Source organism: Mastigoproctus giganteus, chromosome 6 (assembly GCF_048544385.1).
Source record: "Mastigoproctus giganteus isolate SK-2022 chromosome 6, ASM4854438v1, whole genome shotgun sequence".
Taxonomy (NCBI): Eukaryota; Metazoa; Arthropoda; class Arachnida; order Uropygi; family Thelyphonidae; genus Mastigoproctus; species Mastigoproctus giganteus.
Genome location: NC_143580.1, coordinates 214718864 through 214737979, shown reverse-complemented (window position 1 = coordinate 214737979; position 19116 = coordinate 214718864). Strand labels below are relative to the sequence as shown.

Here is a 19116-nt window from a genome sequence, read left to right as displayed (position 1 = left end):
GGTCTTTGTCGTTCTGGTTTTGGTAAAAAGTAATTCTAGCTGTTTCTATTGTTAAAATGAAATAAAAAAAATCGAAGGGGATTCAGTGACACAAATTTCTAGGTTAAGCCCCCGTAGTTCTATAAATATTGCTGTCTGCACTATTGCCAACCTTTTTTTTTCTTTGAGTTAACATTCTGCTAGAATAGCCAACTCGTTCAGTGCCCCGAAAAAAATCAGGAAATAGAAATTACAGATCTGATGTAATTTTCTATAAGTTAATATTTCAATGTAAAATACTGCTTGTTATAAAAAAATAAAACACAATTGTCTTTATTTTCTTGGAACAATAACAACACAGTCCACAAAAGGACAAATTATAATAATAATATGTAAATCAAATCGGGATTCGAAATAGTAAACCACAAAAACGAATATATTCGAAGAGATTAATACATAGTGGGCCAAGTAAGGAAATCGTACAATAAAATGGCTGTCCGCATGGATAATAGCATCTCTTAACTTTCTAAACAGTGCAATTTCAAAATTTCTCTATACTTTGCTTTCGACTCTCCTTTTTCCTTCTCCCTTCTGGCTATACGCATCCGCATGGTCGAAGTCGATCTCAGAATCTGACACTGAAAGAACGATAATCCAAACCGTCAATTATTTGCCAATTTCGAAAATCACAGTGGTCAATTTTTGCTCCGGGACTTCCTTGTAACCTTAGCCATAAGGCCCTGTAAAAAATGATAAATATATTTTTAAATTATAAATTTAAATAAAAGAATGTAAGAACATTTTATCAATATTAAAGTTAGGAGCATAAAATGCGAAATACTTTAGCTTACATACACTTGCTGACCAAAATATTAAAAATCTTTTGCCAGAATTACAACCACTGCACATGTCTTGGAATCGATTCCACTAGGTGTCTAAGGAAGTTAAACTCCAGATTTGACCATTATTCGATCAGAATATTTGTTAGCTGTTCTATTATGGTCAGTAGAGAACTGCGAAGCTGAATTATCCTTTTAAACATATCCCAGATATTCTTAACTAGATTCAGATCTTGAGAATTAGGCGGTCAAGGTAGATGATGGAAATCTTTGGAATGTTCCTTGAACCATTCGGATGCAATTTTTGCACAGTGGATAGTTGCGTTGTCGTCTCGAAAGAATCCATCAATCGCAATCCGATAAAAATGAAGCATTGTAAGAAGTTAACCCGATACAACAGAAAGATATTCATTGGAGGCAATACGACCTTCTAACGGTATGAGTGGATTCAGATTGTGCCAACAGAACTTGCCCCAAACAACAGACTGCCGTGTCCACCACTTCAAGCGACCTCCAGCAGCTTGGAGTGATGGACGGGAAGCAGCCTAGATGCATGGCTTCATGAGGTTCATGCCACACCTTCACTCTATTTGGTGCGTAAATCGAGACTCGTCAGACCACTTGTCTTTGGCGACACCAGTTTTTTACAGATAAGAATTGGTTTATAGGCACATGACAACCAAATCCCAGATTCTTCAATTCGCGGAATATTTCGGTTGGAAATGGGTCTTTCTTTACCTAAATTGAATTTTCCCGTCATTTGCTGCACACTGGACCTTTCTATTCTGACACACAATTCGCTTTAAATTCCGGTGGTCTCATCCTTGGAATTCCCACTTTCTGTCGCATTTCTTCATTTGAGAGCTGAATTCTTTCATCTTTTACTCGTGGTATACTTTTGAGATGGCTACTTTCCACACACCAGTGATTTCCTGTTTTCTCAATTGTGGCTCCTACTAAATATGCTTTAACAATAGCACCTTTCCGAAAATCTGAAAGATCACCTGTCTCTCTCATGACTGGATCGATGAAAAGCCCCAAGAAAGCGTGCCGTATTTATCTGATACCAAGGAACTTGTGATCATACCACGTGACAACTTATATTTTCGTACGGCACACTTAATTATCTGTTGACGCCAATTGCAAAAGGTTTCTAATTTTTTGGCAAGTGAGTGTACATCATATTAATTTACAGTGCGGAACATCTGATGGTATTCTCTAGCGTATAGCGAATTCCATAGAAATTTTGCACACAAACAACAATGTTTGTAGACGCACTTATCTGCAGTATGAAATTAACTTGGGGTGAACAGAACATACTGATTTACAATGCAGAGGGGAAATTCAGAAGTAAAGCGTGACCTCATATGACAGCTCCGACCCTCCAAAAATTGACATTCGAACTTCAATTTTTGCATATATTAAATACTGGTAACGTCAAAATGCGCTCTTGTGAAACGAAGCGTGTTACTTAATGGGCAAAATTCAAAAATGATATTGGGCTTGCAGTGTGTCTCACGCTGCTACAGTTTGAACATGTCGACTTCAGCACTGTTCAGCTGCAGCAATTCGAATTCTGTAGTCTGAGAAAATTAAACCCTTGTAGACTTAAGGTTTGGAATACTTCATCGCCAAAGACCACGCAATTCAAAATTGTGCCTTCTGCCAGCAAAGTTATCATTCATATTCTCTTACCGTTGAAAAACAAAGTCTTTGTTTTTGGATTGCAAGGGATCCATCCTCAAAAGCTGCCAGGACCATGTACAGAGCAGACTGTTAATAGTGAACAGTACTATGCCATGCTTGAGAATTGAAACCTGTTAATTACCAAAAAAGCCGATTACTGCTCTCAAAGGGGTTGTTTTTGAATCATGACGACGCGTGACCTCATCCAAAAATTTAAATTCAAACTTTTCCCAAATTCATCGTAGAGTTCGGCTCTTACCCTATTTGGCCATCACTTTTTCATATTTCAAGAAGCTTTAACGTAGTCATCAACTTTTGAAATGAAACAGTAACAAAAGTGGTGCGTGCTGACTGCACGAACAACGGATATGGTATCTGGGAGCAAGAAAAGGAAGTTGGGCGGACCGAAGTGAGAAGTACACTCTCACCTAAAAGTTTGGAATCACGTTTCATTTTTCTAAATTTTCAAAGTTTTTATTAAAATAGGGGAAACTTGTTTACCAATTTTTATTGAAATATTTTCTGATGTATAAAAATCAAAAAACTTAAAATATTTAAGAAATTTCTAGAATAATCGAGAAAGGTTTAGAAGACTCGTGAATGTGGTAGAATATTGTTAAAGGTTCCTGAATGTGGTACATGATTCTAGAGTGTTTTGCAATAATATAAACCGAGGATTAAAAGCTGTAACTTAGAAAATCGACCACCCGTCATTCAGAAAGAGTGTTAAGTGTAAGTTTTATGTGTTTCGAGACAAACTTGGCAAGAAATAAGGAACTGAGCGTTGAAAAAAAAGTACTATTATAACTCTTATAAAGAAAGTTATTCCATGGAAAGAGTATTTGCAAAAAAAAAAAAAACCACCAACTCTTTCATTTGAAGGAGTACAAACGACCATTCGAAGATTCAAGGAGACTTAGCAGTTTAATGGACAAGCCACGATCAGGACGACCACTCGTAACAATAGAAGCACAAGATAACACTGATTTCTAAACGAAATTGATTTACCACACCTGAAATCCGAACTGAGTTCAATAGGAACTAAGAAACTCCTATGTTTACATCCACTGTACATTCGTCCTAAACAAGCAGGTCTTCATGTCGTGTAGCGGTCCGAAAACTGTTATTAAAATCGAAAGAAACGGTGGCTTGGACTAGGAGCCATCAACATTGGACAACTGAAGAGTGAGAAAACGTACTGTGGACGGATGAATCCAAATTCAAATTTATGGATCCAAGCGTAGAATTTATATGAGAAGATCAAGTGAAGAGAAAAAATGGTGCCACATTGTTTAGTGCCTACAGCCAAGCATGGTGGTGGTTCCATCATGATCTAGGTGACATCGTCAGAATTGAAGGAATTTTAAGAAAAGAACGCCATAAAAACATTCTTGAACATAATGCAGTATTCTACTTCGACTTTGTGGAAGAAATTTTATATTACAAGATAATGACCCGAAGCAGAGCTCTAATCTATACAGGGACTTTCTAGCAACTAAACAAGAGGATGGGATTATGCAAATTATGGTGTAGTTATCCCAATCGACTGACTTAAACCGAATAGAGCTTTTATGTGATCATCTAGACCGTCAATCCTCGAAGTCTGCCTGCCCATTTTCACAAAATTTATGAGGAACTTGCAGGTCGCTTGGAATGTTAGACAAGACACTACTGTAAAATTAATCGCCAGATTGCGACGTTTGTGTAAGACAGTGATAAAATCTCGTGGACGGTATTTTGATGAAAAATCAGAGTTGTTAATTAAAATTTTTCCCTGCTTAATAAAAAAATCTTAAAATGCTTTGTGGCGTGTCGATTTTCTATATTAAACCTTACACTGTCGTAGCTAATTTCAAAAAATAAAAATAAATAAATAAATAACGAAAACTACTGTCACACGCTGTGATTCTTAACTTTTAGGCGGGGGTGCATGTGAAGAGAAATGTATAAATGAATGGCCGAGAATTCTAATATGAGCCCTCAGAAAAGTAAAGAATCAACCATAGTTTTTTTTTTTTTTCCCCTTCGGTAATATCTCCATAGTTAAAAATTCCATCGTCTTAATCAATTGCAAGCATTATAGTTTTTCTCGTTTTTTTTTAAATAATTATCTATAATTGTGCCACTACGGTAAACTGTTTAGTTCAGTTGTGGCCACAGTTTTATTTTTTTTTTAACAGACAAGTCGGAAGATGTACGTACATTGTTTTGTGATCAGGTTTCTTGTAACATCGAAAACCCTCATTCCATATTAATGTTAACAAGATGCGCAAGTTAAATATTATTCGTTGAAATGTTGGCTCAAACTTTCTGTGAGGAAAATGATTCTCCGACTAGCTTTCGATACGAGAGCCTCCAAAGTAAACAAGAAATGAGAATCCTTCAAAGAACCATACGAAAAGATACTTTTCAAACTATACCAATTAATGACAGACATTTTGGACACAGCGTAGGTTTCAAACACTCTAGTTCCTTCAACCCCGAATGGATTTTCTTTTACCAAGTCAGCTGATTATCCCTTTCTAGATGACAACACACGTTCAATGAACTGAATTGTGTTCATGGAATTGTGTGTTTTGGAGTGGCGTGTCATAAAGTTGAGGCTGCCAAAGAAGTTTTAGAAACACGTGCAGATACTCACATTTCGTCAACTCGTTCCTTTTCGCCTTGTAACTGTCCAAGAATGGTCCCCCACCGTGACAGACGAATCCATCCTCGTAATCCCAAATGGCTACACATCTCACGAGCATACTGAAATTAAAAAAAAAAAAAAAACATCTTTCTTCAGCAATTACATCAACTGTCAGTTACCAGAGCATGTATCGCTTTACAGAAGGAAACATTTGAAAGAGCATGCAAATACGATCGGATGGTAATACTCTAATTTCTGCAATTAGAGTTCAGAAATCTTTAAAACGAGCTATTTTTAATAAGCGTTGTTATTTTTACTACAGCTGTTTTCTTGCCCAAGTACGGTATCATGTCAAAACAAGATGTAAGTTACTTTTCGTTTCATTTCTTTTGAGTGACAGAAGTGTGTGTCAGAACATCGTTTCAGTTGATACGTTTACTCTTTTAATATTAAGTTCAAAGTGTACCGTTTGTTAAAATTTTTTGAGTTCATATCTTTTCAAAGTTTCCGCTCTTAATAATAATTTAAATTTTTTAAAAAATTTTCTGTTTATACTCCAGCACGACAACCAAGTCAGTAGATTTACACTAAATCGTCAATACAAATATTTATCGTATTTAGTAGTCACGGGCTTGAACCCCGGTCACTCAAGGAACGCGTGCTATGCACTCTTTCTCATGACCACTCGGCTACGTCAGACCTTTTATATACCGCACAATAAATATTTCTAAGCGCTTTTTGTTTTTTCTTTTTTTTTTATGATAGACAGAGCCAGCAGAATAAAGCGACAAAGAGGGTTCGAGCTACTGACATCTCGCTCTAAATAAGTATACCTCTAATGTTAAATAATACTGAAAAAATACTCAGATTATTATTATTTGTGCCCACGAGAATTTTCGTGCCCTTAAACTCACAAATCTTCAGGAAGATCTCATACTGGATTAACGATTGAGAAAATAAAGAAAATATCATAGTAATACTCTTTTACAAAAAAAAAAAAAAAAAATTGCTTTATGCAATAATATACACAGAGTGGTCACTTTATTAGGTAAATCCACTATTTAGTGAGCAGGCATCCTTTAGCCCTCACAACAGCCTGGATTCGTCGCAGAATGGACCGAGGGGTTGAAAGCATGCCACAGGAATGATGGCCATGTTGACTCAGTTCCTGCAATTTTTGAAAAAGTTGGTTGGTTGCGGATTTCTACTCCGAAGAACTCGTACCACTTCATCCCACACCAGATTGCGGGAAACCCATGGTGCCGTCAGACAATTAACCAGATTCAGATTGCGCAGATGGGTGAAATCCTCGGTGCCGTCAGACAACTAACACACCAGGTTCAGATCTGATGACTGGGGAGGCCACCGCAGTAGGCTGAATTCTCATGTTCCTGTAACCAGTTCTATACAATTGTAGTCTTCTAACGTAGTATTATCACGTTGGAAGAACCTATTGAGATAGATACAGTGCAGTCACGGATAGATGCGCCTGGTCGGAAACAATTTCCAGATAATCTATGACATCCAAATGTTTTCTATTTGTATCAAGGAGACCAATATACACAAGAAAAAAAAAAAAATAAATAAAAATACTCCCCACGCATTACATTTCCACCACCAGCGTGCATTTTTGACACTTGGCATGGGCTCATGCTGTTTTTATCTGCGTGAAACAGCAGAAACTGGGATTCGTCAGACTAGACAATGTTTTTCCAATCTTCTACCGTTATTGGTGACAGTGTTGTTGCTGTACGGTTACAGTGTGGGCCCAATGTTGGTGTTCTGGGCTCACTGAAACTGTACTTTGTTTATTGCTGACAGAAGTGGAACCCGTTCGGTCGTCGGTTGCGATACCCCATCCGTGAGAAGGCACGACAAGTTGAACGTTCTGATATGCCTCTTTGGTAACCACTATTGTACTGTGTTGTTATTTGACTTATAGTTTTTCTGTTATCTAGTACCGGTGTTGTCAGCCTTCATAGCCTCTAGCATCAACAGCTGTTTCCGACCACAGGATTATCATTGGCTGGATATTATTTACTTATTGGATGAATCTCAAGGCACCCGAGGCACAATCGTCCGTGAAAATGCCAGCATGGGTGCTTTCCGAGATATTCATACCAGTGCATCTGACACTGACTACCGTTCCATATTCAAAGTCATTCAAATTTTTCGACTTGTCCATTCTCGCTCTGAATTACACAAATACAGCGTCCCTACGTATCTGCCCACCTGCTTAATACCACATGGCACAAATACATGACGCTGTTACTGAAGAAGCGCGCTTAATTTCATTAAAATGATAGTGCGCCTAAGAAATTGGCTATTGAGTGTACATATACGTACAACAGAGGTTAATTGAATAAATCTTGAAAGTATTTTATTTTATTTTTTTCTTTAAAAAGGCGGATTGGAAGTTGAACAAAAGTTCATAAGATAAGGCATTGAATTAAAAATCGAATTCGTGACGTCAATAATTCTTGTTTCACAAGGTGGACTATTCCTAAATCGAAAGATTACTGTACATTTTTAATACAAATAAAATCAAATATTCGTCATTTGTGAAGCAAAACAAACTGAAAGGGTAAAAAATACAAACCACGTATAAATGCAACTTAAACAGGTTGATTGACACGGCTGGAGAAGAGAATTTCCTATACTAAGGCACATTCAAATAATAAAATGAAATTGCGACTGATGTGAACGTTTCAGATCCTCGATGGATTCCGTTCCCAAGACAAAATGCTATACTGTAAAAGCGATGGACTCCACCAGTCGCCTCAAAGGTAAATCGATTGTCTTGAGAACCGAATCTCAAAGCGAATCCGAAAAGTTGATATTAATGTAATTTTACTTAGTTAATGAAGGTACCTTTGTGTAGGAAATCCTCTTTTCCATCTTCTAATATTAAACAAATAAAGACCCATAAACAAAGGCCACACAACCTGTTGCAATATGCAAATATGTAACCATAAAAAAGCGTTTTGGGACCCTCGGTATTTCGCATTTATAGCTCGCAGTGCAATTTCAAGATAACTGACATTGTGAAAATGTCATATGTTTCGCCCTTTTTTAGAAAAAACTAGCCCAGACTTTCTTCTAATGGACGATAATGCATGTCCTCACAAAGCTCTCGTAGTGAACCAGTGCTTACAGATGGAGAATAAGTCCATATGGATGAGCAGCCAGATTTTAATCCAAGAGCATGCCTGGAATGCTCTAAGAAGGAAGGTTCTTGGTTACCCCCTTCTCCGATAAATCTTCTTTGTACATTATGAAGAAACATTAAAACGAATATTTCAGTAACATGTAGCAAAAGGTTTTTGCAGTATTCACATTTTTCTGTTTTGTTCCTTAGCTTTTGAACTCCAGTGTAGATTTTTACGCAATATCATTGCTGAAAGCAACTGAGTCGATCTCCAAGTTATTACACAGATCCAGGACGTTGTTATGGAATATGTGTTTGAGGAATTGGGAATATCAGTCTTTAAAAAATGAATATTTACCGTGTTTATGCATGCAAAATTTATATTTTTAATGCAGTTTGCTGTGTTTTTTAAATTGATAAATGGTTATATCATCAACATGTAAAATAATAAATATGAAAATTCTTTTATTTTAATGAGATGATGAAATGAATTCACTGCTTATACGATCATATTTAACCCCAGTGGCTCACATCCGGTGAGTATGGGCTTGGCACACTCAAGATCCTGAGCTGGATGCTGGATATCATTTTTCTCTTTCTTGGTGAATCCTTTCTAATTCTATCTCTCTCTCTCTCTCTCTCTCTCTCTCTCTCTCTCTCTCTCTCTCAGGGTAAATCAGGAATGTTTTTTTTTTTGGCTGGTCCACCAAAAGTCTAAGGCTTCCTTGCATCATATGGCTAATAATAATAATAATAATAATAACCAGCTCCATAACCAAGAAGATATCAGACCACTTAGAGAGTAAGAACATAATGACCGAACAGCAGAAAGGATGCAAGCGGAGGAGCAAAGGATGCAAGGAGAAATTAACCATAGATGCCACAGTTATGGAGCAAGACTTCAAGAAGCACCGCAACCTATACACGGCCTACATCAATTACCGCAAAGCCTATAATTCCGTACCTCATAGCTGGCCAATAGAGACCCTGAAGATCTACAAGGTCAATCCGATAGTGACAAACTTCTTAGGAGCAACAATGGCGAAATGGAGTACCACCATTAAGGTCGAGAACATCACAACCAGGCCAATCCCCATTAGAAGAGGAATCTTTTGGGAGATGCTCTGAGCCCACTATGGTTCTGTCTAGCACTTAACCCGCTATCCACCATGCTCAACGGCAGCAAGTATGGATATAACCTCAAAGAAGGAAGAAAGAACTTGTATACCCTCACCCACCTGATGTATATGGATGACATCAAGCTCTACGCGGCAACCGAGAAGCAACTCCAGCAACTACTCCGGATCACCGAAGAATTCAGCAAGGACATCAGGATGGAATTTGGTCTAGAAAAATGCAACACCCACACACTGCACCAGGGAAAATTAGTCGGCCGAAACTACCAGCTGCTGACTGGTAAAGAGATCGAAGCTATGACAGAAGGAGAGACCTACAAATACCTAGGGATGATGCAGGCTCAGCAGTTAGAGCACAAGAAAATCAAGAAGTGCCTGACCGAAAAATATCATCAGAGACTCAGAAGCCTGCTGAAAGCAAAATTGAACGGAAGGAACATAATTAAAGCCATAAACACCTATGCAGCTCCAGTACTAACATACACCTTCGGGGTCATAGACTGGACTAACACCGAGCTAGAAGATATCATGCGAAAGACAAAGACAATGATGACTAAGAGCCGCCAACACCACCCGAAGTCAGCAGTGGAGAGACTAACAATAACTCGGAAAGAGGGAGGAAGGGGCCTGATAGACCTGATAGAGCAACAGAAAACAGCGACAGTTAACCTGAAGGATTACTTCGAGAACAACACAGCACCACTCCACCAGGCCATAAGGAAGATAGATAAGTGGTATACCCCACTCAACCTAAGCGAGGAATCCCCCTCCGCCCAGACGGCACAAGAAACGAAGTTAGAAAGATGGGCAAAGAAGACACTACAATGACCTCCATCAAGGTCATATCGATAAAACTTATTCCAATGCATGGCTCACAAGCGGGACGCTCTTCCCCGAGACTGAAGCATTCATGCTGGATATCCAAGACCAGGTAATCGACACCAGAAACTATAGAAAATACATCGCAAAGGAGCCCGGAATGTCAGCTGACACATGTCGACGATGCCACCTGGCCTCAGAAACGATCCAACACATGACCCAGACTGAGTACACTCATAGACACGACCAGGTAGCTAGGATAATACATCAGAAGCTAGAGAGGAAATACCAGTTGACCAAAGAAAGTGTACCATACTACAAGTACAAACCACAGGCAGTACTATAGACCCCAACCCACAAGCTGTATTGGGACCGCGCCATAATAACTGATAAGACCATCCCGCACAACAGACCGGACATAACCCTTGTGGACAAGATGGAAAAGGCTACCTACCTGATTGACTTAGCGGTGCCCAACACTAGCAATGTCCAGAAAACCCACGAGGAAAAAATTAGGAAGTACACGAACTTGAGACATGAGGTCAAGGAGATGTGGCATATGCAAGAAGTAACGACCATTCCCATCATCGTGTCAACCACCGGTATGGTGACAAACACTCTACATAGCAGCCTAGCAGCAATAGGTCTCCCAGCGAACACCTACCAGGAACTCCAGAAAGTCGCAATCCTGAACACCTGTGGGACAGTCAGAGAGTTCCTCGACCAACAGTAACACCAGACATAACAACAACCACCCTGTGTACTTGGTAGCACTACCCGTCACGGAGTGGAATCCCCCAATCAGGGAGAAATAATATAAGAGCAACAATAATAATAATATCTTTTCAACATTAAAATATAATTTTAATATTTTTCCAACATCCGCTACTGTCGAATTTCTTTGCCCACAGTAGAAATCAATAGCAGCTCCTGGTGATTTAAATTGGTATTGCCAAAATAAGCAAACAAAAACAAAACAAAACTTTTTTTCACGTAAGAATATTTCTTTTTCGTAATATTTGAATGTCAGAAGTCTGATTTGAATATTATGAAAATTTGATATCTTTATTTTTCACATGCTATTCTGATGACACAAATCGTTAAAAGAAATATTAAGTTCACTAAAACACTTTTAGAAAATATATAAGGCTAATTCAATTTTATTTTATTTTTTATTCTTAATGACAAATATACACTGATCATCACCAGAGGGCACACAGTACAGCATGATATAAATGTGTAAATTGTCGCTTAATGTCAATTGAAACATGGAAAAGAAAAGAATGGCTGTTCATGTTCATGCACTATTATAATAGCTATCTTGTTTCTAGTTCTATTTCAGCAGATATTTAAAAATATATTTCAAAAATGTAGCTGAATTCATACAAAGCAAACTTGGGCATTTTGTAGTCTGAGGAAAAAAAAGAAAGAATACTCACCTTTGTAAATTGAACACCTGTAAAAAAAAAAAAATGAAAACTTTAGCCAGTTAGTCTGTACGTTGCATATATAAAGAATTTTTTTAATACAACTATATTCTACATTACAAGTACAGTATAACAAAATGCATTAAAGCCAAGACAGGAGAGAACTGAATCGATTATTTTGAAAAGGGCACAGAAAACTAAAAGGTCAAAGAAAACCAAAAAGTTAAGAAAACTAAAGTTTTCAGAAACAAAAAAAAAAAAAACAAAAACTTATTTCTTCTTTCTTGATGAGCTTAAGACTAAAATTAGACTTAAAAATCCAATTTTTAAAAATTAATCTTTGGTTAATTTATCGTCATTTAGTGGAGTATTTCTTTTTATTTTATTATATTTCAGTTGTCATGGTAATTTATTTTGTTCGAATTTTATCGCGTTCAAAATAAAGAAGTTTTAAAAATTTTATTTATAAATAAATAAATAAAAACAAATGCCAAAAATAAACTAGTATCATTGGAAGGGAAGAAACAGAGATGCGATGAGATGAAATGAAACATGAGACAGAGATGGAAGAAATGGAGAGAAAGAATGGAGGTACAGTATTATTAATGGAAGAAAAACACGACACTGAATTTACATTAATAAATTCGATGTACTTTTAAAAACCAGTATGATTTATGGAAATCAGGATCATCATCATTTTCAGTACTTTTACAGTTTAAAATCCTGTTTTAAAATTCTGTGTGGTTTTCAGGAACGTAATGTAACATTCGTATTAATTTTTAAGGATTATTTCCTTCTTAGCAGAAGGAAGGAAGGAAGATAATTATGAAGCACTGGTGTCAATTTTACTAAGAATATGTTATGAGGAAATGGACTGCCGAATGGCTTTGAAAATTCATTTTACTTCATTCCCATCTCAGTTTTTTTCCCGTCGAATTTTGGAAATGTAAGTGATGAGCAAGGGAGAAACGCTTTCATCAGGACATATCCACGATGGACCAAGGTCGCTGGAATATTACCATAATGAGAGATTATTATTATTATTATTATTATTAGTTACTAAAATTTCAGTATCTTTCAATAGAGACGTGATAGAGATATAATTTTGGTATTTTTGAAATAAGGAGATTAATTTCCTTAGAATCTGTAACTTTTGTTCAAAAGGTAATTTTTTTTTATAACAGAAGCTTCCGATCTCTTTTGGCTACGGATCAAAAAAAAAATAAAAATAAAAAAAATGTTGAAGGTCGAGGATTCTCGTGGGAAGTTGGTCGCAAGAACTGTTCCCTGTCACTAATCACGCATTTTTCGAAATGGAATTTAATTTTAGTTATCAACGTTTATATTTATATTTTTTACATTTAATTCTTATCTATATAATATCGGTGTAGAAATACTCCGGGATACGAGATATTGCACTATCTCGAATAAGTAACGCTTCATTAATAGAGAAGTCTATTGTTACCACCACCACCCAGACGACACCGTTTCAAGGCTTGTTGGCCTTTCATCGGTGGGTGGGCAGGTATTGCCCTGGTATTGCCAACATAACAACCCAATTATGAAGTTAATCCCACAATATGAGAGATGCCAAAAGGTGTACATTAAGTTTTTATATTAAGAGCTATGGTGTATCTACACCGATATTATATAGATAATTTCAAGCTCTTATGATATTACACCTAGTTGCATTTAGTTTTACTATAGTACCATCATGAACACCTTTTGCTATCTCTCATTGGTTTTCCATATGTGAAACACTGAAAACGTAGTCAAATTTTATAAAATATTTTGTAAGAACCTGTAAAAGAATTTTGTTAATTATTCAGGAAGTAAGGGAATATTTTCACTTGAGAATTAAGAAGTAAAAAAACTCAGTGCAATGGATATCGAGAGTAAAATCTAAAATTACCGCTCTGTAGAAAAATTAATGAGAGTAATTTGAGCTACATCCACTTGTTCATCGTAATGTTTAGGAATTCTTATTCATCGTTAGCCAAAAGTTCGTTCATTGGCATAAGTCCACCTTCAACCAGCAATACGCTGACATTCTGCTGTGTGCAATCACATCAACTTTCCTGTAACTGGAGAAAACTGTAGCACTTCCTGATGTTATTACATAACAGAAATGTTTCTGACGTTCATATATTCCACTAAAACTTCTGAAAAAATATAGATTCCCTTCACCAATGGAAATAATTGCGAGTTATTATTTAGAAATATGTAGTTAGTTCACTGGACGAACCAAATATAAATGAATTTTTAAGAAGTACTTTAAAGTCTAAGATCGAAAAATTCTATAATACAAATATATATATATTTTTTTAAATAAGAAAGCTGAAATATTTTTCTTCGTTATTATATTCTCCAAATAATATCGACACTCTCTTAGATAAGAAGGAGCTTTTTTTTTTTTTTTTTTTTTTTTTTTTTTTTAAGGGTTATGTCGAAGAAACACTTTGCAAATGTTGGTATATTGCCAACGTTTCTAGAGCCGCTTCAAGGTATTTTTAAATAGCCTGACGTAGTCCAGATGTTCTTGAACCATATTCAGTGGAAGAATTTAAGTTCTAAGACAGGCAGACAGATAACAAGCAGGCAGGTGAATAAATAACAGTTATACAATAACCGCCCACAGCTATATGTGTGATAAGAAAAAAGTTCTTGAAATACAATTTCTTATAGATTCAATATAACATAGACAAACATAATATTGTCTATATTATAGTGAATATATTATATTCAATATAATATAGACAATACTGAGCATTATTTTCTGCCTAATCAAAGAATGTAAAAAAAAAAAAAAAATCTGCAGAAGTGTAACGAATACAAATTGAAAACATACTTGTTTGAAACTTTTCAAATCAATTTTGCTGAACTTATTTGATATTTGGCCTACCTTCATCTTCTAATATATGACTTTGTGTTATTCATAGTTTACAAATGTTTTCACAGACTCAATGCGATTTTATATTTGACATTGCTTTTACTACTGAAACAGATTACGTCTGCTTTGATGCGATACGCGCACCCTCTAACAACACATAAACTGTTAGACTGGTACGTAAGTTATTATTATCATTTATTATTTAATTATATTATAATAAGCACTAAATAATTAAAATTAAAATTATTCCGTGTATACACTGATACACTGAATAATAAAAAAATTCTTGTATTTTCTATTGTTAAATGATATGAAGAAATTTTAAAGAAATAATATCAATCGGAAACTGAAGGCTACCAAATTTAATTCGTTTTTAATTTTATCTTTGCGAAGCTCTCAACAGTTTTATTATAAAAAATAAAAAAAATTCGAAGGAATAACATATATCATTTAAGACAGTAATTCGTGATGTTAGTGGTATTCCACTGAATACCACTGACATAACGAACGAACCAGTATCACGAGGCCAGTATTTCCAATTTTCTTTAGTTAATCATTGAAACGTTTTGACACTCCAAATAATAATAATAAAATCTTTAATTGCAATGATAGACATACAATTAGTTTCATAAAATACATTTCATAGCGTGCGTTCAGCTCACTCACAGTCTATTTTCCCTTCTTCATCTACACAACTGAATGTGCTAAATATGTCTGTTCTACATCTATTCAACTAAATAGCAAGTATTTGATGGTCGTTAAATAGAGCATCAAAAGCACCAGTTTAGAATTTGGCAAAGCATCAAATAGACAGTAAACGCGAATGATGAAATGACCTGTAGACGTTATAACTGATTATCCGTTAAAATAATGAATGCCAATGTCAACAAGGATGCTCCATCTCTTTGAATCATCATCTGTATATAATATCGATCACCAGCTGTAACTTTTACCTTAGCCAGATGTGTGAAAAACATTTTTGGGACATTCATTTACAAATTAAGAATTCAATTTTTAAACCCTATAGCTGAGTAGCTGGGATCGCGGCCTTAAGAAAACCTTTTTTGGAACCATATTATTTATTATTATTTAATATTTACAATAAATTTGAGTTTATTTATTTATTTATTTGAGGTTCCCCAAAATTCATTTAGGGAACCCTCAAATTTTGATGCCTCATGAGAAGGTATACCAATCGTAATTTTCTTCACTCCGTCCTAGTCAAGACAGACTAAAGGACTCATTAAAAGTAGCTTAAACTGTGTAGAATTTTATTTAGGATCGACCAAGTATACAATCCTAAGCTTGAATTAAGGGAAGTGCTTAGTGTTAGAAAAATGTGAATTAATATCAATGTATTTATTACATCCTATTTTTACATAAATATACATTGTTTCTCATCTTTTAATACTGAAAAAATTATTAATCTTCTTCGTTAGACGAACACAGTTCATGGAATTCGTCAAGAATTACGTTTTTCGGGTTTACTTTTTTGAGTTCTCGAAAATAAAACTTTTCAGATTATAAACGTCTTACAACAAGCACGCTTTCATATTGAGACATTGTTTACAAAAATCAATTTTCAGTACAGTACTAAAGAGGCCAAATATCTCAAGTACACATATAGCACAATAACAGTAATGCCAACGAATTACTTATATCTGTAGGCATAAGTGACTCCTTGGCATTACTGATGCCTATAGCATAAGTATAAGTGACTCCTTGGCATTGCTATTAAAGGTTTGGTTTTCCTGACCTTCTACATAAGAAATTACTGTGTACACTTACCACTTTCTTTATATTTTAACTATGAGTGTAATAAAATGCCAGAACGTAAACTTTTAAAAGAAAGAGTATGAATAATTGAATTAAAAAAGTAGACAGGGCTATAACTTTCAATAGTAAATCTGTATTAACTAATGGACTTTCGATAGTAAATCAGCATAACCAGTGGACTTCAAATTATTAGGTCAGGAGTATGTTAAGCAACTAAGGCTATGAAGCATCAGTATAGTGTGTCTGTAACTGCGAGTGTTATTCGGTTGGTTTGTTGTTATGCTGGATGAAAAACTCGACTTTCTGGTAGAAGAAACCATGAAACACTCGTTTAAGATCAATTAACTCAGTCACGTTCAGCCTATAAAAATTCATTTATGGAAATTCGAATTCAGGCTTTTTCTACCCAATGTGGGACGACGGTGATTATATACAATACGCTACTCGCAAAGGCTTTCAGGTAACTAAGTAGTGTCAGTGTGCTATTGTGGGAAATGTATAACTGTGAAAAATTAAGCTATAATGGGAAATGTATAACTGTGAAAAATTAAGCTCTAGAACCGATTTCATGTCCGCTGATATCAGCTTGCAATTTACTCTTGAAACGAAAACAACTTTCCATATATTCGCTGTCGCAATTCATAAGTCTCACAGCTTTATCAAGACCTTCAAACGCGCGGATGCAAATAAGGAAATGCTGCCCTTCCTTAGTATCGAGAACTTCCAGTAATATGGTAATATGGTTCATTTCACCATAACTCTGCTACATGTAAAGATTCCATAGATGCGAGTACTATTCATTTCTCAACCATTAGAGCTAGCACCAGAATGCGCTCATTCTGGTGAATAATTGTTTTTTAAAATTTAAAAATATAATTCAACTTCAAACACCTTTTTAAACTCTTAGGGTTATTCTTCCTCTATCAACAACAGGTGTTATAATTTTTGCATTTTCGCAAATAAAAATAATAAAATACAATATAATTTATTTATAATAATGAGAATAACGCAATACTGTAGAAATGATAATAATAAAACTAAACTAATAATTAAACAAATCAAAATAATCGTTTTGGTTACACACCATGAAAAGTCCCTTTGTTAACATTAAAACTTTCCAATCAACTACTCATTTTAAATTTTAATTCTATTTTTGTTCATTCTAATTTTGTTAAAATGAAAATGTAGATCCTGCTAGCATCTTGCTATCCAGGGGTGAGATTATGATCTCCAACTGAATAAATAAATAAATAGATATTACATTATGTTTTGAGAAGGGGAATCAGCCGTTTTGTCCCACAACGGGAACAAAAGGGTGATCAGAGAGTCAGATGGAAAGTGTCTGCTTTGTTTTGGCTTGAATGCAACTTAAAATAAACTTCAAACTGAAAATCAGTATGAAATACCAAGTAACTCACCGTGAATCTCCCCAAACACCTCAAAATCCACCTGTATAAGTAAAGGGCCCGAAGAATGACTAGGAGACATCGCTGACACTTTATTTCCCCTTTCCTGTTACACTTACACTGGGTTACTAGTGGCAGCGCGAACTTACTTTCGCCGCCGCACTCTAAAAATATTTCACTGCTACACTTTGCTGTAATGCTTACGCAGCGTCAGCAATGCAAGAAATGGGAACAACCGAGCTGAGTGGAGGACAGGAAATGAGGATTGCTTCTATAAGCCTACAGTTTCCAGAATCAGCTGGTTAGAGAAATAGTAAACAATTTCTGAAACGAAAGTTAATTGGGTCCTTTCTATATTAAGGAATGTTAAATGTCAACTTTTTTTCAGCTTGTATTTCATTTCGATATATTTTTTTGCAGTCGAATACATTATATTGTACTATACTGTGCAATGAATACAATATAATGCATTGATTATACTGCATTCGCCGTACAGTGGAAAAATTATTTCTGTAAAGATAACCCGGAAAGGTCCTTTGTAGAATGAAATTGTGCCATGACTAAGCATCCTGAGAATATGACATGAATCTTAGTTCGTCTGTTAAAATATAATTTATATTTGTTTGAAGGGTAAAACAGCTGTTCCACGAAGGTGCAGCATCAAAGTTTGTTCTATTTTATTTATATGAATTTATGTCATTACGGAAGTGTTGCAGTTTTGATATTCTGTATGGCTCCAGAAAGAATCTATTATGAAAATTTCAGATAAATCTTCAATTTTCTTTATTAATGCTAACAAAAATTTATAATGGAAAATTTCTGAAGGATGAAAAAGCTCATGTATTAATTTCTTTATTTGGAATAACTTTGTATACAAATTTCGTATTCAACGCACAAACTGGAATATCCAATTACTCTTTTTAAAACCATTTCGAATTCTGTTTACTTCTAGAAGATCGGAATTATGTTTTACTAAGATAACAACGGGAGCAACAAATATCGAGAATGACTCTCGGATGTTTAATACGACCCATTCTGTTTCTACAGTGCATGAATCTACAACAGACTGGTGTGCGTGTATGTTTAACCCGAAATCAACTGAGGCTATGAGGTTGTTGCACGATTTTAGGCAGGTAAGCGACTTAGACTTCATTGCACCTTATATATTATGTCTATAATATAATGGCTGGACGAAGAACCCTTCTGCAGAATAAAAATCCATGCTGCTCTAGTATGAAGCCGACTAACTAAGCCACGTTTAGAAGAAAAAAAAAAAAAGAAAAAAAAAAGCCATTCCTTGCATTATTGACTGGATTTGAACTGGGACCTTTTCCACCTTTTGTGGGGAAGAGGGCGATTATACCAACTGTGCCATCCA

General features: G+C 35.5%; 1 protein-coding gene across 1 annotated transcript; it reads right to left on the bottom strand.

Annotated features, from left to right (window-relative positions):
* Positions 1-282: 282 nt before the first annotated feature.
* Positions 283-17981, bottom strand: LOC150084942 (acylphosphatase-1-like). Its single transcript, XM_090375659.1, has 4 exons — positions 17751-17981; positions 11679-11695; positions 5146-5255; positions 283-719 (listed from the first exon to the last, which is right to left on the bottom strand). Exons 1-4 carry the CDS (start codon positions 17818-17820, stop codon positions 605-607), a joined length of 312 nt encoding a protein of 103 aa, XP_090231785.1. The 5' UTR covers positions 17821-17981; the 3' UTR covers positions 283-604.
* Positions 17982-19116: the final 1135 nt, after the last annotated feature.